This window comes from Parasteatoda tepidariorum, chromosome 7 (assembly GCF_043381705.1).
Source record: "Parasteatoda tepidariorum isolate YZ-2023 chromosome 7, CAS_Ptep_4.0, whole genome shotgun sequence".
Taxonomy (NCBI): Eukaryota; Metazoa; Arthropoda; class Arachnida; order Araneae; family Theridiidae; genus Parasteatoda; species Parasteatoda tepidariorum.
The window spans coordinates 67,617,861-67,643,593 of NC_092210.1; the positions used below are offsets into that span (position 1 = coordinate 67,617,861).

Sequence of the window (25,733 nt, forward strand, 5' to 3'; positions counted from 1 at the left end):
TAAATACAAATTTTTTTTAAAAATAACTAAACTAGTTATTTACCTACAAACAAACCTTTTTCCATGAGGTTTGGATGTTCTAGAATTCCATTTCGTATTGGTAAATTCCCCAAATTCCCTTACCCACCTATTGCAATCGTCTAAATTTAGAACATTACTTCTAAGGGTAATGGTATTTGAGGAAATATTTTTTACTTCATTTTTAAATGAAGAAGGCAGTTTCTCTGTTGAAAAAACTGACATTTCAAGTTTGTACACAAAAGCTGGAGTATAGAAATCACTCTATGCTGAAAATAACAAGCATGGCAGAATGAAATAGCCATACGTCACAGATGGCGTTGCCGAGAAAGCCAATCAGCGCGCTCAAAATCTCTTGGGGATACTATGTGTGTAAAGAGAGTTTACATGCTTCCGGATACATATCTGCGCATTCGAAGGACACATGATTACCAGAAAAAGAGCTAAAATCTAATTTTAAAAATCTAAATATAATCTAGCTAAAACCTAATTTAATTGAAAAAATCTTTTTCTTTTTTAGAATTAGATCAGATTTATTTAAATAATTAAATTAGATTTTTTTTTGATACGTAGCGAATGTATAGCAGTTTGCACATGGCATTTTCCTCAAATATTTCTTTATAATTATCTTCAAACTGTAATAATAACTTCAAACCTATTAAGTAATATAAAAATATTAAGATATGCTATAAAAGAAAAATTTTCTTTTATTTGGCTTAATTTTTTAGAAGTAATGTTGCATATACTTTAATAATTAAGGGAACTTAAACGTTAGATTGCTTTTTATACTGGTTTCTTGAATTAATAAATCTAATAACATATCTTTCTAATCTAGGACAAGACTGTACAAAATGCAGGATCAAATTATAGTATAAAGTATCGTCTTCTTGGGTGCATCATCCGTAAAATTTTATATCTACCATAAAATTTTACACCGTAATTTTTACAGTAATATTTATATGATTAGAGTAATTGAGGAATCTAATGGTAATTATTACTTTAAAAATTACGGTTCATCAGATTTTTGTCCCGTAATATATTCCCGTAAAAATTTATATTACTGTAAAAAATACCGACCCTCTTGGGATTCGTTCGCTTCATTAGAAGGCGAGCGTTCTATCCCCCATCCCTTTCCGGCGTCGTGTAGTTTGCTCGCAGTATTGAAATTGCAAAAATGCATTGTTAAAGATCACTTGAATGCCCTTTTCTTATATTTAAATTTTGCACTATTCTTATTAATTATTTTTTGATTCTATTCAACCTCCTACGTTGAATTGTTCGCTTACAATTTATAAACAGCGTATTGTGTATTACTGTTTCAACGTGAGCTGACATGAAAACAGCATTGTAAAAAATGTTTCAAAAGGAATCAGAAGAATCCTTAACAAAAAATAATATATTCTTAAAATGCTCTCTACACTCATAGTGTTAGTGCAGAAGTTAAAGAGAGTGCTAAACATAAATGCGCAGGTAGCACTATAACACTATACTGAACAGTCAATATGCTTTAGTAGGTAAATATGCTTTTTCTTACTCAATTAAATTTCAAGACATTTCACATGACTTTTTTTCAGTCGTTTAAAAATAAATAATAAAAGCTAATTGGAATCTCACATACAAACTTCAACGTACACAGAACAGGGGGAAAATTGCGAAAACGAGTAAGAAGCATGATAAAAACATAAATATAGAGTAGCTAGCTGTACCCTGCGCGCTTCAATGTTTTCAGTCTTAATTTTATTTAATGGAAACTATGTATATTGAAAGGAAAATAATTTGCATCAAAAGCAGTTGACAACTTTACGGCTCGTTGTAAACACATTTATTCAAGTGCTTTTGAATACATTGTCTTACCGTTCGGAGAGTACACGAATAAATTAGAATACCTTTCGATCGTGAGCAGGCCACATAGCACGGATTTTAAAATTTTAGTCCGCATACTTGTAATGACTGCCCTTGTGCTTTGTTGATTGTCATGGCAACAGCAAACGCTTAAATTCGAATGGCATATCTGTTAGGATCATTGGGATACGCAGGGGCAAAAAATCTTCTCCTCTAAATTTGTCATTCAGAATTTTAGTTTCGAGAATGTAGGTCATTATTCATTTTACTGAAAGTCACGTACCGTTGCAAAGTATGGGTGGATTTTTCCGAGAAGAATGATCGGTATGCCAATTTGCAATGTTGACACTAGCGATGGCATGCCAAGCCATTAGTTGGGAAGTTGACTACTTTGTTTTGATCTATTACAGTAGACTTATATGTTCTTACATTACCTGGAAATTCTTATAGAATGGGATTATTGATGTCATACCTATAGCAGTTTCATTTTCTCTCAAATCTCTTAGTGTATGATGAAGTGCCTTTAATGCTTTTCTGCGTGCCATAGCACAGTCATCCCATTTAATAAGTTGGCACGATTGAAGTATGCTACCCATTACAGAATTTTCCTCTGTGTGGGTGTTTCAGTGAATTGCATATTCACAAGCAATTTAAGAGTTGAATGCGCTGTTTGGCCGCCATCCAAAAGTGTTGCAGCAATTGAAGAGGATGCCATTTCCTATGCAATTTTATTTTGGGAACAAATGGTGTCCAGAATAAGGGTAATTGGAAATTTTTTACCTGTACTTCCAGGTGCGTCTAAGAAAAATGATCCACGGCTTCGGTTTGTAACAGCAGTCAAAATTTTGCCCCATGCTTAGCCTTTTTCGGAAACCAATTTTGAAAAGTTTTATTGAACGAATGAACTTAGTTTGTCGACATCAAAGTATGCTTGGTGTTGAAAATTATAATCAAAAAGATTTTTTGTACATAGATTCGGCTTAGGAGTTCCCTGTTGTAAGTATTTAATTGAAAATTGTTAACCATACGTCCTCGATTGAAATTAAGGCTTCATTACATACCTCAGATGAGAAGTGACTGAGCAGATTTTGTTTTGTTTCACGTAAACGATGTGGTATGTATCCACTCATGTTGTCTTTGTATTTTTCATAAGATCTTTTGGGTTTTTTATAAAACACATCGTCGATATTATTGCAAATAACGTGCGTATTTATTGAGGTCGAACAGTATTGGATGCATCAGTCATTGAACGGTCCTAATTTGCGTCGTTTTCTAGAAGGTTTAATTTTTGGCAATCTTAGCGTCATTGTTTACTGTTTTTAATTCTTGAAACTACGTCTGTCCACGCATGTTGACTAATAGTAATCGTAAGTAGAAGCATTCTGCATTGTTGGGGTGGATAGTGTAGAGACGTCCTAATGCATCAGTCGAATATAAATTGGGATGTCCTTCAACTGCTTTACCTTGCTTTCGACGTTGAAAAAATTTCTCCGATGCATTCCATGTATAATGTTTTGGCACCTCTCAATAAAGTAGCCTTTTTGCAAATGCATGCCGTTGTCGTTGTTTGTGGTGGTGACAGTGCTTTTGAAGTGTTATTTTCTAATACACGCGGTGTCCATTTTCAATGTGCACTGCCAAATGAAGAACTGTTTGATGTCGTTTATGAATTAGAAGTAATAATATGAGGCAGACTGCTTCGTTGCTACTAATGTAGTGTTCCAGTTGATATTGACTGACTTCACTGAAGTTGAATTTCACAATCCAAAAACTGCCATGTCGCTTCTTTTATTTGCATTTTTACAGATGTATTAGATCGCATTCACTGAATTACAAGTTTGGACATTGATGTGAGCCTTGTATGTTTGTTATCATTATTTCGGATTTTTAAAATGACGAATCTTCTGTCATCTTCTCTTGACCGTCGGCGATAAGGCGGATAACCGTCATTGCCCCAGTAATAGTCTCAGCAATTAATTATCTTGGATATCATTTGTGCATTTTCCATCGGGCATGCATTTTCGTTGAGTGAGCTGCATGAACCATGAATCATGTTTTAGATGTTAATCCGAAATAAGTCTGTATCAATGTACATATCAGGTATTTCTGATGATATGACCAAATCAATTTGGCATAATGTAATTTTTCAAAAAAGCAAAACAAAAATGTATACATGTGACAAACCTCCTGTGTACCGCTCGATAGAGTAAGCCCAACAGCGTGTCTCTCCAGAACAATGACGCTTCACAATGAAATCATTTGAAAACGCGTGCGGTAATATCATGACGATTGTCAGGGTAACAAAAACTCTTCAATTTCTACCCATTCAGGGTTGCATGTGAATGTTTTAAATATATAAGGGCACCCATATGCAGAAACAGATGCCATTATATCCAGCGAGTATTCAAGCACGTGCCTTGGATTTCTAAAGGTAGCCGACAGTATAATAATTTCCCCCAAATCATTAGGATTAACGTTACCACCATTAATTGTTGCATCTCGTAGATGAACAGGGTTCCCATGACCTGGAAAAATAAATGAGTGGTAGCTAAGATTTTTCAAGACTACTGAAAAATGAGCAGAGTGTAGTCGTTTGGATAACAGTCTTCTTTCTCGTTGCTCTGATGTTCCAGACGAACGAGCTTGAGCAATGTGTTGTCGTTTGATTAACAGTCATCTTTCCCGTTGTTTTGATGTTTCGGACAAATGGGTTTGAGCAGTGTGTTGTCATTTGGTTAACAGTCTTTTTTCCCGTGGCTAGTATTTCTAAAGAACATGTTAGAGCTGTGTATTCTCGATTAGTTTCAAGTCTTTTCCCCGTTGCTCCGGTATTTATGACACACGGGTAGGTCTTTTTTAACTCACTTGAGGTGCCGATGGACTAATAGCGATTCGTTTAGCCGGCATATATTTGCAAACAAAAAGAAATGCACAAACAAAAAGAAATGTCTATGATGATAATGGTCGCAGATTTAGTAAACCGAAAATTCATATATTTGTTTTAAATTAATAATAATAAAAATATAAAAGTAATAAAAATGAAATAAATATTAACTACGAAATGCAAAAATAATAAAATTTAAATCAAAAAACTATTTTTAAGTGAAAAAAAAATAAAATAAAAAACTTTGCAGGCAATGAAAAATTCAATTTTCAATATTAAATAAGGACTTTGAAGTCTGAATTTTTCTCTCACTGACTATTAATGCACTATCTTGGCTACTACTGGAAAAATACTTTCTGAAACTACGGAAAACCCGTTGTGGAATTCTTATTAAAACTGCACCAATTTCCATAGTAGCAGTAGTACATATTACCAAAATTAGTTAAACGTCATCTGCGTATAGTGATTTTCTACGGCTCATTTAAACGAATTTTCCATTAAGCTTTTATCTATTAACTTAGCCATTTAGCACGCAGCTTATTTTTTTTTATTTCTGTTAATGCATATTACCAGCATTAATTAAGCATTGGTACTAATATTGGTATACCGGATAATAATATCTCCAAAATAACTGTCTTTTTTCCATGAACTTCGGTTTTTTAGTAGATAGGTTATTTTTTTTAAATTTTAACTAATATACATCATTATTCTTACTTTAACATCATTGTCGTCAATAATAGTGCACATGTGAACAATTTTTTTTATTTCTTCATTTTTCAAAAAATATCATCAATTTTTCATAGTAAAGAAGTCCATATGTTTAAATAGTCTTTTCTTTGTCTTATGGAATTTTTTGAGATTTTTCAATAAAATATTTCTTTACTTTATAATATTTTAGAAAAATGACTTCAATTGTTCACATGTGCCCCAACTGGGGGCACATGTGAACATGCCTGGGGCACATATGAACAAGATTAAAACACAAAGCAATCATCATATTTCAAGGAAAAAAAATCTTTAATATAACAGATATAGATACTCATTATACTGAGGGGGTTGTAGCTTACTATGTGAATTTAAATTGTACAACAGTACTGTCAATAAGAAAATAATTTTTCTGCTGTACAATAATTTTTCCGTTATTGGGTTTTTCGCAACTTCATGTTCCACGGGAGTTGCAATGGGCCTTTTTCTTTCTTCTTTAATACTCTTTCATGCTTTTTTTTTTTCATTTTTTCTATCTTTTCATTTGTAGCTTTAGCAATTCTATTTTCTCAGGTGTATCAGTTAATATGCGTGATGCGCGATCAACCATTTAATTAAAAAAAATTTTTTTTAAAGGAAAAATTAATAAATTAATTATGGAAAATTAAATAATAATAATTTTAAATGCATACATATTTTTTAAATTTATAATATCATGAGGATAATAATCTTAATATTATGTAGGGGCACTTGTGAACTGTTCACATCTGCCCCAGATGTTTTGTTCATAAGTGCCCCATCATCCTTCTTAAACCTAACTTGAAAAATAAAGAATTTTTAATTGAGTAAAAAAAAAGAATACTTGTCATAAACTTACTTGAATGTTCATATAATGATCTGCAATAGTTAATTTTAGTTTATTAGTTGATATATATTATGCTTTCACTTGAAGAAGCGAGTGATTATAATATATGCAACACCAGCTAATACAAAGAAATTGTCAGAATAGAACAACAAAATGTCTCATTGTTCTGAAAGTTTTTCAGAGAGGTAGGACTAGTACTACCATCAATTGAAAATTCTTCGATATTTTTCGTTTCAAATCATATTGGTAAAACATACCATGTTCACATGTGCCCCCTGTTCACATGTGCCCTCCTCTCCCCTAATTTCAGAACATGCAGAACTGTAATAGTTATAGAATAGTACATATTTTTGAATCTATATAATTCGGACAACAACAATAAAGAATCATCCAAATTACTTGAAATAATATCATTTATGCTGATTATGAATAAATTTTGATCGTTTTCTTGGTAAGTATTTTTTAATTTTGAATAATAAATTTCAATTAGAATTCAACTATTCTGTTTTTAAGTTACATAGTGAAATTCATATCGAGATCTTGCAATTATAAAATTTTATTGTGTGGTATGTCATCTTAAAGTAATGAAGGGATAATCTATGTATATACTATTTGAGAATAAAATTTTCAAATGAAGAACATATCAATTTGCAATTCTCTGGATTTATAAAGCAGGTAAGTGTTAAAATTTTTATAATGAAAATTTTTACTTGTAAAAAATTTTTTTTAATTGATGATAGTTTTCTATAGAATGGTTTTCCACGTCCGATTATGAATAAAAAAAGCAAAAAGAAACATTAAAGTTTTTAATTTTAATATGAGGAATTTTTTGAATCGTTTTTTTTGTTTCGTAAGTATTCTTTATTTTACGCTCTTTAGTTTATAAATCATGATTTTTATTGAAACGTAAAATTTTTTGATAAAAACTGTTGTCACAAAACTTTTTTTGCAAAATTAAATTAGATAGAATTGTGAGCTTCTGCATACTTTTTGCATATTTTAATGTTTGAAGTAAGATGATTCTTCAAACTATGGAATGTAAGGTTTAAATAGGCCTTTCATGTTGTATCATTAAATTTAGTAAAACTATTTCTCAGGCATTAGGTTTTAACTCTAATAAGAAGATATATATTTTTTGTTCTGTTTATTTGCAAATATTTTTCGGATGTGTTTTGGATGTTCCTTCTCGAACAAAAGATATACTCTTTTGCTTTTGCTTGCATAGGAAAGAATATTAAAAATTTTTCTTTTTTAAATTTAATAAGCTACAATAAAGAAGGAACGTCACAATGCTAAACGCTACATTAAAGACGTCTCCAGAGTAACTGAATGACTGTTCATATATAAATCGCAGGTATTCGGCTCATACAACAACGCCCCCTATAGTTCGTTGCGATGACGAATTGTTTTTCCATAAAGATTTTTGCATCCCTAATTTAAAGTTATTTTTCTGTACAGTTATTATTACTTTTTTAACTCAATTTTCGAATTTAAAACTAAGAAAATAGTTGTATTTTTTATTATTATTATAATGTAATTCTGAGCTACATTTTCAGATAAAGTTATTTTGAAAGGTCGTCAAATCTCATTAACCGTCTTACAATAATTATTGTTGTGAAAATAACGTTAATATACTGTAATAAGTTACAGTTAAAGAGATCTGTTAAATGATTTATCACTTAATAATCAGCTTCATGCGCAATGAGATGCAAGCAAAAGTAATATTAAGTATATCCGCCCTTTTGGTGAGGGAAAATTTTAAATTATGGTTGTGAACTCATCAAATTTGTTTGAACAATATATTGTTATAACTATATATTGTTATAACAATTGTTATTTTAAAAAATGATTACTTAGAAAAATTACTTCTGCTTACCAATAGATCTAAATATTTATAATACTAATAGATAATAATATTTGGACGTGAGAAGTAGAGGCACAAGCGTGTGAGCAAACAGAATTTCCTTTACTTCATATATATGTTAAGTGGATAATTTTAACTTTAGTGGAAAAATTGTGTTCTGCCAAGAAATGACAATAATTGCGAAGCAATTATCGGGGTTGGTGAGCGGCAGCGAACAGGGGGCTTAGCCCCCTAGTGGATAGATAATCACGCAAAAATGCGGTAAAAAAATTAACCTTAATAAATATAAAAATATTGGAAACATAAAAAAAATAAATAATGAAAAACTAATCATATACACACAATCACTTGCAAAGCAACCGATATATTTGACTCACACGTAGCGTGCTACATGGGGTCAGTTTTATTATAAGAAATTGCTCTAGATTAATGTTTAACCTGAATGTGAAATTGACGCAAGATACACACATTATTCTTATTTGCCTTAGAAATTCTAAACAAACAAAACGAATACCACTTTTTTTATCTTGTGTATTCTGTGCCACCACGTGAACGCAAAAAAAATTAATTTCCTCTATTCTAGTAAAACGATTAAGAAGTTTTTTAGGGTTAAACAATAATTAAATAGCATTGAGCATTGCACTTTATCTTTAACGAAATAATGATTACTTAGCATATTAGGTTAAAATGAAAGAGTTTTAAAGAAAGATAAATGTTGTTTTAGTGTTTTTACAGGGTCATGCATACCAATAGTAATGCTTCCTTTTAAGTAATACCATCATTTCAGGTCACGCCGCAATAAGTGAAACAATTAGGGAATATATGCTAATTTTCCATCGATTCAATCTGAATTATTTTGAAAGCATATAATTTAGCTTTTTAAAGTTATAGCTTTATATTATTTTAGCGTTTTTACAAATTTAACGATAGAATGAATATTTAAAATTGAACGTAATGAAAGACAAATGCATGGTTAAAAGAAAAAACAGCAGAAGGGATAGGCAGCTAAAGAGTCAGTATTTTACTATGATATAGTTAAAAGCACATTTAAATTTTATACAAATGAAACATAATTTGCATTTGTCTCCAATAGTCACAAAATTACACATAAAATCATTTTATAGATGGTAATTCTCCTTTTTATGTAACTTAGAAAGATATATTTAAAACTGTTCAAACAACCGAAAACTTTGTCCAGTAAAATATAATTAGATTTATTGTGGACAAAAATAAATAATAAAAAATCTACATGCTGAGGTTACTCAGGTGCTTAAAAACGTTTTCTATAAAAATATTTCCTTTATAAATAGGCTTGTGAATTGTCTTTATGTACTTGGTGTGTAAGAAACATTAGTTATTACAATATGAATTCAATTACAACTACCTTATATGCTGCTGTCATGGCTGCTTTAATAGCAATCTGTAAGTATGTTTTAATAAAATGAATTAGTTTTAATTTTAACTTCTACCCAAAGCTTTGAAACACTGTTTGTATTTGTTAAATCTATTTAGATTATAATTGGATTTTTTAAATTTTAATATCTAACTAAAACACTTTTCATGACCCGTAAAACATATTTATTTAAAAAAAACAATGCTTTAAGAACTTTTTCCAGTTATTTTCGTAGAAAAATAAATACATTTAAATATAATGGAAAAATAATAATAGGAGAAATTTAGTAATACGAAAATATTGCCTTGTATTGTATAAAAATGTATTGCTCTTAAAACTGGTGCAAAATTTGTTATGCTGTAGGCTTAATCATGATGATCAGAATGAGAGTTTTAACGTTTATTTACATTTATAAATGTTTTTATAAAAAATTACGTAGGTCAGTGGGAAAATAAGTTTTTACTTCACATAAAAAGGAAAGAAAATACCAATTTGGCCTGGGAATAGAATCAGTCTGCTATAAGCATTTACACGTCTATGATTATTGGAAAGAGATGCCTGATGATAGTAGAATTTTTCCGGTGCAATGGAGCAGGTATGAAACTTTACGAGAACGGTCATCTGCAGATGGTGAGTGCTACGAAAATTCTGCTGCATAAAATTTCCATGGCAGGTGTTCGACCATGTAATCTATAGCCGCGATCTTGCTTTCAGTAACTTCCATTTATTCTCTCATCTCATTTATTATAAAATTTCTCGAAAAAGAATGGTTAAACAACAATTTATTTAATTGTTTTCTTACCATATTTAAATGAAGAAGTCAAATAACCGTACATAAGATAGTATTCAAACTGTGAACCATTTATTAAATGCCTTTATTATAAAACAGTTGAACAACCAGAATTTCATCACACTAACTAGACCCATCTAATGAGCCTACTTAGTTCCTTGTATAAGGGTACATATTGTAGCAGAGAGGGCTAAATTTATAATCTCATGACCAGCAGCCCGAGGGTTCGAATTCCAGCATTGACAACGCAAAAGTTTTTACATTCCAATCGATACTCGAAGATTTTCTATTGTCCCGTACTCCCCATTTTGTCACCCTGGACTATTAGAATGCAATACTCTCATTCTCTCATAGATGACAGTACCATAAAACTGTTAGACCTTTTCCAATGTCCATTTAAATTTCTTTTTTCATTTTGACTTTGAAACAATGCTAGTAATAAATGGTTAAAACAAATTATGGTTTTGTATTTATGGTTATTTTACCATATTAGTTGCAAACGGTTTCAAAACTGTAAAGGTAAAAAAAAAAAAAATCTTCTTTACCGTAAACTTTATGATTAATTAGATGGACAGACTGCTGCTGTTTATTTTACCCTAGTTTTAGAATGTAAATTCTAATAGCGTGATGTTTCACCATCTACACCTGTCTTTGTTCCTGTTGAAATTCCTGTTTGGGTGTCTCTTTTTGATAGAAGACTTTTTTTATTAATATTTGTTTATTAACATTTGTTTATTAATAATTGTCCATTGATAGTTGCTTGTAAATGACAGTTACTTGATAGTTTAGGAAGTCGTTCCTCAAATTTCATCCCTTAGTCAATAAAGGAAACCATATGCAATTTTAAAAGTACGAAAAATTGTTTAAAAAAAGTAAATAATCTAAATTTCTTTGCTTATATTCTAACTATAACAAACATTTTTTGGAAATGTTTGAATATTGTATTTTGGGTTTTATTTCCAACAAGTAGGTTTATAGAAACTAACTGGTACAAACCATTTAGTTTATTGAATCATGGAATTTCAATTATTGAATCACTATTAATATTGAGTTCTATTATTTTATTACAGCTTCTGCTCAACTCCAATGTAAGTAAAATTTTCTACTAACGCAATACTTAAACGTATATCGAAGTAAAATAATTTGTTAAGTTCATTTGTTTAAGTTCATAATATTTAATAGCTATTTTTTATTTATTATTTTTTTAAAAACAAACTTTTAGAACATCATTATTTGTTATATTAGATCCATTAATTCGTATGTCTGAAACTTAACAACAATTTATTTAATTGCTTTTTTACCATAATTAAAAAATGTTTGGTTCGTCGTGTAACAATCTAATATATATAATTCTCTTACGTGGCTCCCAAAGTTTGGCCGTATTTCCTTTCCGCTGGTGGCAATTCTTGCTTTGTTTTGTTTACGTTACTACTTCTCTTTCACGGTGAATCGACCAATGATTGCAGCAAAAAATGTCACATGCCAAATCTAGCTGTGGTGGCTCAACATATAGCGCTTTTAAAAACGGAAACTGAAATAATCAGAGAGCATCAGCTGCGGCAATCTTATACTATTAAGCTAGGCAGAAGTGAGTAGTTTTTGTCGATAGATCTCTATTTTAGTATTTGGTCAAAAGCGCTTTTTTTCACGAATTTATATATTACGAATTTATTTGACGATTTTTGATTTATATCACGAATTATACTATAGCACATTTCTAATAGGTTTAGCGAATTACATGTCATTTATTTGAATTCAAATTTATTTTAATACTTAGTATTTACTAAAAAGATATAATTTTTTTCAAAAAAAAGTTTTTATATGGATTTGAATGATTGTTTTGAAATCTTAGAATTTTGTGCATTTGCAATGTACCGAAGTTAGTAACGAGCGAAGCGACTTTGGTCCCATATAAGATTGCGTAGCAATTTTCGGGGTTTGGCTAGCGTTTGCGAGTACGAGGCGCAGCCCACTAGCATTAATAAACGAAGCTATATTTTACCATTCAAACTTGCGAACTGAACTGCAATCTCAAACTTGAAAATATATTGAAATTTCCGGAGTTCATTAACTTCACGAAACACTATAAATTTAAAAAAGAACATTTTACGCTTTTAGTATTACTAATAAATGCCTTAAATAGACGATGTACCTTTAGTTAAACTTTTCTTCCAACATCTTTTTTCAATTTTCTTTCAAACATCAGCTCAAATATGAAAAATATATGAGTTTTACTAAAGGGTTACTAAAGCTGCAAAATTTTTTTATTTTTGTCTTTTACATAGTATGCAATTGCAAACACGCATATAATCTCGAAGTTAAATGTTCTAGAATTAATAGATACTTTAATTTGAAAAGTGTCATCTGTGATCCCAAGTGACGATATTTGACGTTTTTATGCAATTTAAACTGATGGAAAGATGAAAATAATCCTTTGATATGAAATTAGTAGAAAACTATAGTTTTAATATTTGAATTAAAAAAAAGATCCATTACTGTTGATGACTAATAATTTTCTTTTCTTTCAGCTGTTGAACAGGGAGATAGTAAGTCTCATTGTTTATGTAAAACACTTAAGATTATTACATGAATTTTAAATTTTATTGATATGAAGGATATCCGAAATATGTTAAAATATGAGGGATATCCAAAAGTGATGTTTCAATTTTATTTCATAAACTGATTCTAAATTTTGATCGTGTTATAGAGACATTGAATCATAGGATTTAAACTAGTTATGTAATTTATGCCATTCTGAAAATTTTCAGGATGGCATAAATTGTGGCACACATTCAGTATGGATTCCACAAATTTAGTATTATGCCAAATGTATATTAAACGTAAGCATTTGGCATCATTATAAAGTTTCAGTCTTGTAAAAATGAATAATCTGTAGCTAAAATATAAAATTCCATTAGTATTCGAATTCGAGAATGTAAGTTCTAAACCAAATGTAAAGTTTTTAAATCATTCTCTAAATTTTCATTTTTAATTTATATTAAACTTGGTACAAAAAGTGCTTTGACTGTGTTAAATGAGTAAATTTTAGATTTTTTGATAAAATATATTTTGTCCTAAAAAAGTGACCACAATAAAACTTTTTTCTTCATTTTGATACTTTTTAGGAAAAATTTATATTTTTGAAAGTGTTTTCTTTTTGTTATAAATGAACCATCGTAAAGAGCAGTTTGAGAGATAATTTCCCTGAATTTTAATAAGAAAGTGGAGAGGTATACATTTCGGTGTATGGTATTTTTAGATAATGTCTTAAGAGGGCACACATTTTTAATTCATGAATTATCAAACTCACTCAATTTACTTTTATGCTTTAAAAATAACTCCTGTTTAAATTTAAAAAAAGAACCGATAAAGAGAAGGATAAACGTATCTCTAAATCCTTCTAAGGAAATCAAGGAATTTATTCTCATCATTTCCGAGATCTTTGATTCGGAAATAAGTCAGTTCTTCGCTAGACACCCTTCATCTTATTCTGTTTTTCTTTTATTAGTTTTTCTAAACTCGCTGTTCTTTTTTAGGCACTTTTAGCAAATTAATAATTTTAAAGATATTTCATTGTGACGTCAAAACAACATTTCGTGCTAAATTTCTCTATATTAAATTTATAGCAGAAACGTATATTATTAATATGAAACTCACGGATTTAAAGCCTTAAAAAGGTCAGCATTTCTTCCATGTTGACTAAGATTTTTTTTTAATATTACTGATTACATTCGTATGAAATTCTAAAACAAAATGACCTACTAACATATAAATTTTTATATCAAATACACTATTAATGACATTAAGTGATGAATTTTATACTTTATTGTGAATAAAGAAGACGTAATTTAAATTAAAATATTTTATTTCATCGGTAAGCTTCATTCAACTTCCTCAAAATACTTAAGAATTTAAAGCATTAAAATAAAACGAAGAATTAAGGAAAATAATAGCGAATATCATAAATGACAAAATGAAATTAAAATAATTTACAAAATCAAAAAGTGAGTATTCACTTAAAGGATAAGTTAAATTTTTAAATGATTTCAATAGTTCAATTTTTATTTTTAAGGTTCATCATTTAGAAAATTTACAATTTCTTTTAAATAAAGTAGAATTTTAGATTTTATTTCTTTATTATAGCTATCCTTGATGATGTTGCTGGTGCCGTTAACGCTCTTCTCTAATGCTTAGAAAACAGAATTCCATAAAAAATACTACTTTTTTGATGAAATGAAGATTAAGAAAAATAAATAAAAGCATTTATAAAAGTTGCAGTGTTTTATTAGTAATATATTTGGAATAATTACTATTACATTTCATGTAAAAAGTCAAGCCTAATTTTTTGCAATCATACTTGTCACCTTTTACAATTTTGTACTTTGTACAAAAATGTACGTTGTTCTTTTTACGTCCCTCAGTGGACTGATCGTAATGATATGGTTCTCAGCTGAACACCGAATTCTATCATCACTGGCTGCGGTCAGTAAGCGGGTCGGTGACCACTTTGATCAGCCTTTGTGGAAACTGAGGATATGCGGTATCGGTCCTCGTTAAACTGTTCTACCGTAAATTGTTTGACGTCGAAAGCAGTTCGTCCGGCTATCAAAGCGGAAGAGTCATCCATTCTGAAGAGGTTCAGAATTGTGATGGCATGTCTTTGGATCATCTTCAGGGATGCTTCCCAGACCGTCACCAATAGCCCATTGTGCAGCTTTAGTGCAACGTAAAGAATTTATTCTCATCAAGCTGGAATCTAGGAATTTATTCTCATCATTTCCGAGACCTTTGATTCGGAAATAGTTCGGTTCTCCGCTAGACACCCTTTATTTAATTCTTTTTTTCCTTAATTAGTTTTTCTAAAATCGTGGTTCTTTTTTAGGTACTTTCAGCAAGTGAATAATTTTAAAGATATTTTATTGTGACGTCAAAACAACATTTCTTGCTAAATTTCTCGTCATTCAATTGATAGCAAAAAAGTATATTATTAGTATAAAACTTGCATATTGTGAATTTAAATTCTTAAAAAAATCAGCATTTCTTCCGTGTTATATATGATTATTTTTTTAATAATACTGATTACATTCCTAAGAAATTCTAAAACAAAATGACCTTCTAACATTTAAATTTTTATATCAAACACACTATTAATTACACTAAGTGATGTATTTCATACTTTATTATGTATAAAGAAGACATAATCCATATTAAAATGTTTTATTTCATCGGTGAACTTCGTTCAACTTCCTTAACATACTTAAGAATTTAAAGTATCAAAATAAAAGGAACAATTAAGGAAAAATGATCGCGAAAAACATAAATGACAAAATGAAATTAAAATAATTTACGAAATCAATAAAAAGTGAGTGTTCACCTAACGGATAAGTTACATTTTTTAAATGATTTCAATTGTTCAATTTTTATTTTTAAGGTTCATAATTTAGAATTTCTTTTAAATAAATTAGAATTTTAGATTTTCTTTCTTTATTACAGCTATACTTGATGATGTTGCTGGTGCCATTAACGCTCTTCTCTAAAGGTTAGAGAACAGAATATCAAAAAAATACTACTTTTTTGAAGAAATGAAGATTAAAAAGAAACAGTTATAAAAGTTGTAGTGTTTTAATAGTAATAAATTTGGTATAATTACTATTACATTTCATGTAAAAAATCAAACTTAATTTCTTGCAATTATCCTTGTCACCTTTTACAATTTTGTACTTTGCACAAAATGTACGTTGTTCTTTTTACGTCCCTCAGATGACTGATCGTAATGATATGGTTCACAGCTGAGCACCGAATTCTAGCATCACTAGCTGCGGTCAGTAAGTGGGTGTGTGATCACTTTGATCAGCTTGTGTAGACACAGAGGGTGTGCGGAATGGTCCTCGTTAAACTGTTGTACCGTAAAGTGTTCGGCGTCAAACACAGGTCGTCGGGCTACCAAAGCAGAGGAGTCATCTATTCCACATAGGTTCGGAATTGTGATGGCATGTCTTCGGATCATCTTCAGGGATGTATATCCCAGACCGTCACCAATAGCCCACTGTGCAGCTTTAGTGCAACGTAAATAAATAACTACTACTACTACTACTAATATTAGATTTTTAATACTACTGGGGAAAATGGTAAGAATTAAGAGTTATGAAATGGTTTCATGAGGTAACTTTAAAAAAAACTATAGTTCCGAAAAAAGACAATGTATCATGTAATATGTGCATGTAATACAAAATATACACAAAAGGAAGTAAAGATAAAAAGTTGAGTTTAGAAAGATATTTATTATTATTTTTGTCCAATAAAATGAAATTTTTTCTATCGCATCATTTAATAGTTGTATAGTGATCCTCTTTCCATATTATAACAATTAAATTTGACTGGACGTATTAAAAACCATTAAATTTATTCCCTAGGCTAAATGATAAAGGAATAGCTTGAAATAATTCACTTTAAAAAAAAAGTTTTCACAGAATTCGGCAAAAATGAGTTAAAATAACTCCAAATTAAAAATAGTCGAATTTGGTAACCCTATAATTTCAAAATTACAACAGCATACACTCATTTTTAAACAAAATGCATGAGGAGGGAGAAATATGTTACACAGATGCTCTTTGGCTGCCGACAGGATTCAAACCAAGAACCTTTCAAAATCAAGGATGATATAAACACCATATATAGTTGGGGCGCATAATATAGAGGCAACCACAATAACATATCATCACTTACATCGCTTAAAAGTTTTTATGATATAGTGAATAAACAAAAAGCGAAATTAAAATGATGGAATTCTATACTAAGCTATTGCGACCATATTTTCCCACCTGCAACTTTTCGTAGCATTAAAATAGGAAATTATTATGACTTGATGTGTCAATCCGGCTGCCCCTATATAAAACTTCCCAATTCTTCCTCTACAACAATAGTGGCTAGAATATCCTGCTATGAGCCCGGAGGTCCTTTTGTTCGAATCTAGCCAGCAATTAACGAATGCATCTCTAACACATTTCTCATATCATAAGCCCCCATTTGGCTCAAAAATAAGTGCATACTATTTCTATTTTGAATGAATGGGGTTTTCAGTATTTGTCTATGGGCAATTTTGACACACTTTCTCCTAAGTTCAAGAAGCCCTTTTTTAGATAGATTAAAAATAGACAGATTTAGTTGTAGATTGAAATTGTTTAAAACAACTTTTACCAGTGGTGGTCTGTGTGTCAAATGACGGTTTTCAATTTAAACAATTTTAATACACTGTTTGACACTTAGAAAGGAATAGTTACGCTTTTCGGAATAATTAATAATAGACGCTGATTTATCAAATGAAACTAAATACATATTTAGTAGCGGAGATGTACATTTATTATTATGCGAAATAGTTCAGATATCGAAGTATCAAAAAATATTAAAATTAAAAAAAAGAAGATGCTAATTTGATTTCCAAACAAATTGTTTTTATGACATGCTCTAAGTTATTATGATAAAATCAAATTTTGTAAAATATTATAAAACCATATTTTATTGTAAATTGTATCAAAGCTCTTTGGTAAAAATTAGCGAACTTTTGAACTTTTTGCTGCTCCTATATGTCAAAAAATAAAAAATACCAACTAAGCTCAAATAAGACTCAAAGAACTTCGAATCAAATGATTAAAAAAACTTGACTGTTACGTTTATTAAAAGGAAGATTTATTAACTAAACAACAAAATTACAGCATCGCCGTTCCAAAAAAACAAATCTTACACTCTCTCAAAAACTATTTACATTCCAAAATATCACCATGGCAACCACAAAACTCTTCTCGTTGCCATCTACTAACTGACGTATAATAAGTAAATTATTTAACAAAAAATACGATGCACATAAGCATATAATATTTTACATATAGAGCTAAAAACATGGTATATGTTACTATAGTCTGGTAGTTTTGACCATATCGTTTTCAGCGTGTGTCGTTAAATTGCTGATTGTCTGTCGATTCAATCTGAATTATTTTGAAAGCATAAAATTTAGTTTTTTAAGGTTATAGCTCTATATTCCTTTAGCTTTTTAAATCACGATCAAATTTACGATAGAATGACAATTCAAAATTGAAAGGCAAATGCATGGTTAAAAAGAAAATCAGCAGCAAATATATACAACGATAGGCAGCTAAAGAGCAAGTATTTTTACTATGATATAGTTCAAAGAACATATAAGTTTGACACAAATGAATCATAATCTTGCATTTTTCCTAATAGTTACTAAATTACACATAAAACCCTTTTATAGATAGTTACTGTCTTTCTTATTAACTTCGAAAGATTTATTTTTAAACTGTTCAAACAACCTGAAACATTTTGTGCAGTAAAATGTAATTAGATTTATTTTGTTCAAAAATAAATAATAAATCTGTATGCTAAGTTGACTCAGGTGCTGAAAAAACGTTTCCTATAAAAATATTTCCCTTATAAATAGACTTCTGAATTGCTTTTATGTACTTGGTATGTAAGAAGCATTACTTTTTACAATATGAATTCAATTACAACTACCTTATATGCTGCCGTCATGGCTGCTTTAATAGCAATTTGTAAGTATATTTTAATAAAATGAATTAGTCTTAATTTTAACTTCTATAAAAAGTTTTGAAACACTATTTGTATTTGTTAAATCTATTTAGATTATAATTAGATTTTTTAAATTTTAATATCTAACTAAAACGTTTTTCATGACCCGTAAAACATATTTATTTAAAAAAACAATTCTTTAAGAACTTTTTCCAGTTATATTCGCTGAAAAATAAATATATTTAAATATAATGGAAAAATAATAATAAGAGAATTTTAATATTGCGAAAATATTGCCATGTATTGTACAAAAATGTATTGCTTTTATAAATGGCGCAAAATTTGTTATGCAGTAGGTTTATATATGATCATCGGGATGAGAGTCTTAACGTTCATAATAATAATTCATTATAATTCATAAATGTTTTTATAAAAAACTACGTAGGTCAATAGGGGAAATAAGTTTTTACTTCACATAAAAAGGAAAGAAAATACAAATTTGGCCTTGGAATAGAACCAGTCTGCTATAACTATTTACAAATCTATGACTATTGGAAAGAGATGCCTGATGATAGTAGAATTTTTTCCGGCTCAAGAGCTGATATGAATCTCTACGAGAATGGTCATCTGCAGATGGTGAGTGTGACGAAAATTTTGCTGCAGAAATTTCCATGGCAGGTGCTTGACCATTTAATCGATAGTCGCGATCCCGCTTTTAGTAGCTTCCATTTATTCTTACATCTCCATTGTTATAAATTTCTCGAGAAAAAAATGGTAAAATAACAATTATTTAATTGTTTTTTTACTATATTTAAACAAAACAGTAAAGTAACCGTACATAAGATAGTATTCAAACTGTAAACCATTTTTTAAATGCCTTCACCTAATACGCTGTTAAACAAACAGAATTTTATCACACTAACTAGACCCATCCAATGAAGACACTTAGTTCCTTGCAGAAGGGTACATATTGTAGCAGAGAGGGCTAAATATATAATCTCATGACCAGCAGCACGAGGGTTCGAGTCCCAGCATTGACAAAGCAAAATATTAATATTTGTTTATTAATATTTGTTTATTAATATTTGTTTATTAGTATTTGCTTATTAATATTTGTTTATTAATATTTGTTTATTAATATTTGCTTATTAATATTTGTTTATTAATAATTGTTTAATGATAATTTCTTATAAATAACAGTTACTTGATAGTCAAGGAATCCGCTTCTCAAATTTCAACCTTTAGTCAATCAAAGAAATCATATGTAATTTTAAAGGAACAAAACATCATTAAAAAAAAGTAGAACATCTAAATTTCTTTGCTTAAATTCTAACTATAACAACATTTTTTGGTGATGTTTAAATATTGTATTTTGGGTTTTATTTCCAACAAGTAGGTTTATTAAAACTAACTGGTACAAGCCATTTAGTTTATTGAAATCATGGTATTTCAATTATTGAATCAATATTAATATTGAGTTATATTATTTCATTACAGCTTCTGCTCAACTTAAATGTAAGTAAAATTTTCTACTATCGCAATAAATGTATGCCGAAGTTAAATAGTAAAAGTCCATTTTCTCACAGAGTAATATTTAAAAACTAAATTGTTTTATTTTTTATTTTTTTAAAAAAGCTAACTTTTAAAACATTGTTATTTGTTACATTAGATCCATTAATTCGTATGTTTGAAACTTATATAAAATATTATGAAGCTTATTCTATCTGGAGAAATTTTGTGACTGATTGCTTGTAAGTTATTATGAATAATCTTAGGAAATGAGTTAAGAATTAATGATTCAAGATTCTGTAATAAATTGTCTTACAATCTATTGTAATTGATCTATTAACTTTCACTATGCATCAATATGAGAAAATGTGTAGCGAATAATTTAAGATTTGGACGGAATGTTGAAATAAAATCGGCATACGTTAATACGTTTAGCAGAGTAATCCTAATCTACACTGCAAAAAATGTTGAATCAAATTACGGTAAAAAATGCCGGCATACTGAATGCAACATCAGTAGAAATTTCACAGTAATATTTTTATAATTACAGTAATTTTACTTTAAATATTACTGTAAAAGTTACGATTTCTTTTATTTTTTGTTCGGTAAAGAATTGCAAAAAATAGCAATTACTTTTTAATACAATTTTTAAGGATATTAAGGATACAATTTTCTAGAACATCGGAGTTGCTGCCATATAGAGTCACATTTTAAATAAAATTAAGAGCAATCATTTATTAATAAAATGTCGTTATTTATATTTTTAAATGACAAATATGTATCTCTTATGGGTTGAAAATTGCCCTCAAAAATTTTACGCACAACAATGGATGCCCTTGTCACTACTGTTCTTCGTGTAACAATATTAATAAACGAAGCTATATTTTACCATTTGTACTTGCGAATTGAACTACAATCTCAGACTTGAAAATATATTGAAATTTCCTGAGATCATTAACTTCACGAAACGCTATCAATTGAAAATTGTGCGTTTTACACTTTTAGTATTACTAATAAATGCTTTAAATAGACGATGTATCTTCAGTTAAACTTTTCTTCCAACATCTTCTCCCAATTTTCTTTCAAACATCACCTCAAATATGAGAAATATAGAAGTTTCATTAAAAAGGGTTACTAAAGCTACCAATTATTTTTATTTTTGTCTTTAACATAGTATGTAACGGCAAACACACATATAATCTCGAAGTTAAATGTTCTAGAATTAACAGCTACTTTAAATTGAAAAGCGTATCTATAATCCCAAGGGATGATATTTCACGTTTTTATGCACTTTTAGCTAGTTAAAAGATGAAAATAATCCTTTGATGCGAAATTAGTAGAAAACTAATAGTTTTAATATGTGAATTTAAAGAAAAAGATCCATTACTGTTGATCACTAATAATTTTCTTTTCTTTCAGCTGTTGTCGATGGAGATAGTAAGTCATATTGTTTATGTAAAACAGTTAAGATTATTGCATAAATTTTACTGAATAGAAGTATAGAATAAATATATGTTAAAATATGAGGGTATATCCGAAAGTAATGTTTCAATTTTATTTTATAAAATGTTTCTAAATTTCGATCGTGTTATAGAGGCAATGAATCATAGGATTTAAACTAGTTATGTAATTTATGCCATTCTGAAAATTTTCAGGATAGCATAAATTATGGCACACATTTAGTATGGATTACACAAATTTAGTATTATGCAAATGTATAATAAACGTATGCATTTATCATCGATATGAAGTTTCAGTCTAGTAAAAATGAATAATCTGTAGCTATTATATAAAATTAAATTAGTATTCGAATTCGAGAATCTAAGTTCTAAACGAAATGTAAAGTTCTTAAATCATTCTCTAAATTTTCATTTTAAATTTATATTAAACTTGATAAAAAAAAAGTGCTTTGACTTTGTTAAATGAGAAAATTTTAGATTTTTTGATAAAATATTTTTCGTCCTAAAATGTCTCCACAATCAACCCCTTTTTCATTTTGATACTTTTTTGGAAAAATTTATAGTTTATATTATATTTTTATTTATATTATACTTTTGAAAGTGCTCTTTTTTGTTATAAATGAAACATCGTAAAAAGCAGTTTGAGAAATAATTTTCCTGAATTTTAATAAGAAAGTGGAGAGGTATACATTTCTGTGCATGGCATTTTTAGATAATGTCTTAAGATACCACACATTTTTAATTTATGCACTATCAAACTCACTCAATTTACTTTTATGCATTAAAAATAACTCCAGTTTTAATTTTAAAAAAAAAGAACTTGTAAAACGAAGAATCTTTGCATCCTTCTAAGGAAATCAAGGAATTTATTCTCATCAAGCTACAAAAATATTTGTAAAGGCATAAAAATGACATTGCTGATTTAATCCCTTAACGATCGGTTAATTTTCAAGAAAACGGTCATAAAAGTGCCTATTTTTTTACCTTTGTATTTGTATTACGTGATGACTAGGGCTTACATTATAGTTGAAAATAAACTAGCTATCTACAATTACCTTGAAAATATCTTGGTACTGCCACCTGGTGTGTAAAATGAGAAATAAAATATATTCCGGACAAAGGAAATTAATTAGTTTTATTCTTTTTGGCATGTTACTACTGAACACTCCAGCCCGTCAATATCACGGGAGCGAGAAATAGAGGGCGAAAACTCACCCCGTCATTTTCACGGGAGCGAGAAGGAAGGGGTTAAAACTAACTGGTTTTCTAAGTAGATTTCGTTAAACTTTACACTTCTAAAGGATGTTCAACGAATTATTGACTGATTTCAGAATTAAAAATCTCGGAAATAAAAGGCGTTAGAGAAAGGAAGCAACGATATGTCTATAGTAAAAGCGGTTAAAATTTATACTGAAATTTTAGAATTTCGTTGAAAAAGTTGACAAAAGATGGAGCCGTACTGAGATCTTGTAAAGGATACAAATGCTGTAAAGCTGTTTTTAAACCTATGATATCTCGGTACCAAAATCACAAAGTGTTAAATATTATACTTGGTATAAGCATCCTATTCAAGAATTACTGTCTCCATTCCTGTTTTAAAACTAAAACTAATAGTTTTGATCTCCAAAAGCATGCAGCTACATCTGTTGGCAATATTTGAAATTAAATTCCAAAATTTCTGCATAAAGTATTTACCGCTTTCACAGTTAACATACCGCCTGTTTCAGTCCTCCATCTCCTTTTATTTCCGAGATCTTTGATTCGGAAATAAGTCAGTTCTCCGCTAGACACCCTTCATCTTATTTTGTTTTTCTTTAATTAGTTTTTCTAAAATCGCTGTTCTTTTTTAGACACTTTTAGCAAATGAATAATTTTAAAGATATTTTATTGTGACGTCAAAACAACATTTCTTGCTAAATTTCGCGTTATTCAATTTATAGCAGAAACGTATATTATTAATATGAAACTTACATATTGTGGATTTAAATCCTTATAAGAATCAGCATTTCTTCCATGTTAATTGTGATTATTTTTTTAATATTACTGATTATATTCGTATGAGATTCTAAAACAAAATGACCTTCTGACATTTAATTTTCATATCAGACACATTATTAATAACATTAAGTGATGTATTTAATACTCTTTATGCATAAAAAAGACGCAATCAATATTAAAATGTTTTATTTAATGGGTAAGCTTCATTCAATTTCCTTAAAGTACTTACGGATTTAAAGCATTAAAATAAAATGAAGAATTAAAGAAAAATGATAGCAAATATTATAAATGACAAAATGAAATTAAAATAATTTACAAAATCAATAAAAAGTGAGTGTTCACCTAACGGATAAGTTACATTTTTTAAATGATTTCAATAGTTCAATTTTTATTTTTAAGGATCATAATTTAGAATTTCTTTTAAATAAAGTAGAATTTTAGATTTTTTTTCTTTGTTACAGCTATCCTTGATGATGTCGCTGGTGCCATTAACGCTCTTCTCTAGTGGTTAGAAAACGGAATTCCATAAAAATGCTACTTTTTTGATGAAATGAAGATTAAAAAAATTAAACAAAAAGCATTTATGAAAGTTGCAATGTTTTAATAGTAATAAACTTGGTATAATTACTATTGCATTTCATGGAAAAAATCAAACTTAATTTTTTGCAATCATACTTGTCACCTTTTACAATTTTCCATTTACATGATTTTTCCAAGTAGTAACATTTTTTACGCATTAATATATTTGGTAAAAAGATCTAATTAAAAATGATTATGCCCACCTCAAAATGAGAAATCAAAAACATATATAGGAACACTGAGATTAATACCGTGGATGAGTAAAGTGATTTTGAGGCTTAAAAATTTGCAAAATTATTTTAATACGGCAACTTCGTTCTTTTTACGTCCCTCTGTGGACTGATCGTAATGATACGGTTCTCAGCTGAACACCAAATTCTAGCATCACTGGCTGCGGTCAGTAAGTGGGTGGGTGATTACTTTGATCGGAATGTGTAGAGACTAAGAGTGTGTGGTATCGGTCTTCGTCAAACTGTTCTACCGTAAAGTGTTCGACGTCGAACACCGGTCGTCGGGCCATCAAAGCGGAGAAGCCATCTCTTCTGCAGAGGTTCAGAATTGTGATGGCATGTCTTCGGGTCATCTTCAGGGATGTTTTCGGGGAAAATCGTAAGAATTGAGAGTTATGAAATGGTTTCATGCGGTGACTTTAAAAAAAGCTATAGTTAGGAAAAAAAGACAATGCCATGTGCATGTAATACAAAATATGCACAAGAGGTGGTAAAGATAAAAAGTTGAGTTTAGAATGATATTTTTCATTATTTGTCCCCAATAAAATGGAATTTTTTAAAGTTGCTTATTCTGTCGCATCATTTAATAGTTGTATAGTAATCCTCTTTCCATATTATAACAATTAAATGTGAATGGACGCATTAAAAAATATTAAATTTATTCCCTAGGCTAAATGATAAAGAAATAGCTTGAAATGATTTACTTAAAAAAAAGTTTTCTTAGAATTCAGCAAAAATGAGTCAAAATAGCTCCAAATTAAAAATAGTCGAATTTGGAAACTCTGTAATTTCAAAATTACAACAGCATACACTCATTTTTAAACAAAATGCATGAGGAGGGAGAAATATGTTAGACAGATGCTCTTTGGCTGCTGACAGGATTCAAACCAAGAACCTTTCAAAATCAAGGATGCTATAACCACCATAGATAGTTGGGATACTTAATATAGAGGCAACCACAATAATATATCATCACTCACATCGCTTAAAAGTTTTTATGATATAGTGAATAAAGAAAAAGCGAAATTAAAATGATGGAAATCTATACTAAG

The 25,733-nt window shown here is 29.3% G+C and overlaps 1 protein-coding gene and 1 long non-coding RNA gene across 2 annotated transcripts in view; one reads left to right on the top strand and one right to left on the bottom strand.

Annotated features, from left to right (window-relative positions):
- The window catches only part of LOC122270499 (uncharacterized), a 3,796-nt gene extending 1,340 nt beyond the window's left edge, over positions 1–2,456 (bottom strand). Inside the window, exon 1 of the mRNA XM_071183794.1 lies at positions 2,333–2,456. Coding sequence (XP_071039895.1) covers positions 2,333–2,456 — 124 coding nt within the window. The remainder of the gene's footprint in view (positions 1–2,332) is intronic.
- A 6,985-nt stretch (positions 2,457–9,441) lies between these two features.
- LOC107456749 (uncharacterized) lies at positions 9,442–24,507 on the top strand. The gene is made up of 8 exons (XR_001585748.3): positions 9,442–9,600; positions 11,432–11,449; positions 12,890–12,907; positions 14,505–14,649; positions 15,855–18,928; positions 20,403–20,420; positions 21,834–21,851; positions 24,334–24,507. It is a non-coding gene; the product is annotated as an uncharacterized lncRNA (long non-coding RNA).
- The last annotated feature ends 1,226 nt before the right edge of the window (positions 24,508–25,733 follow it).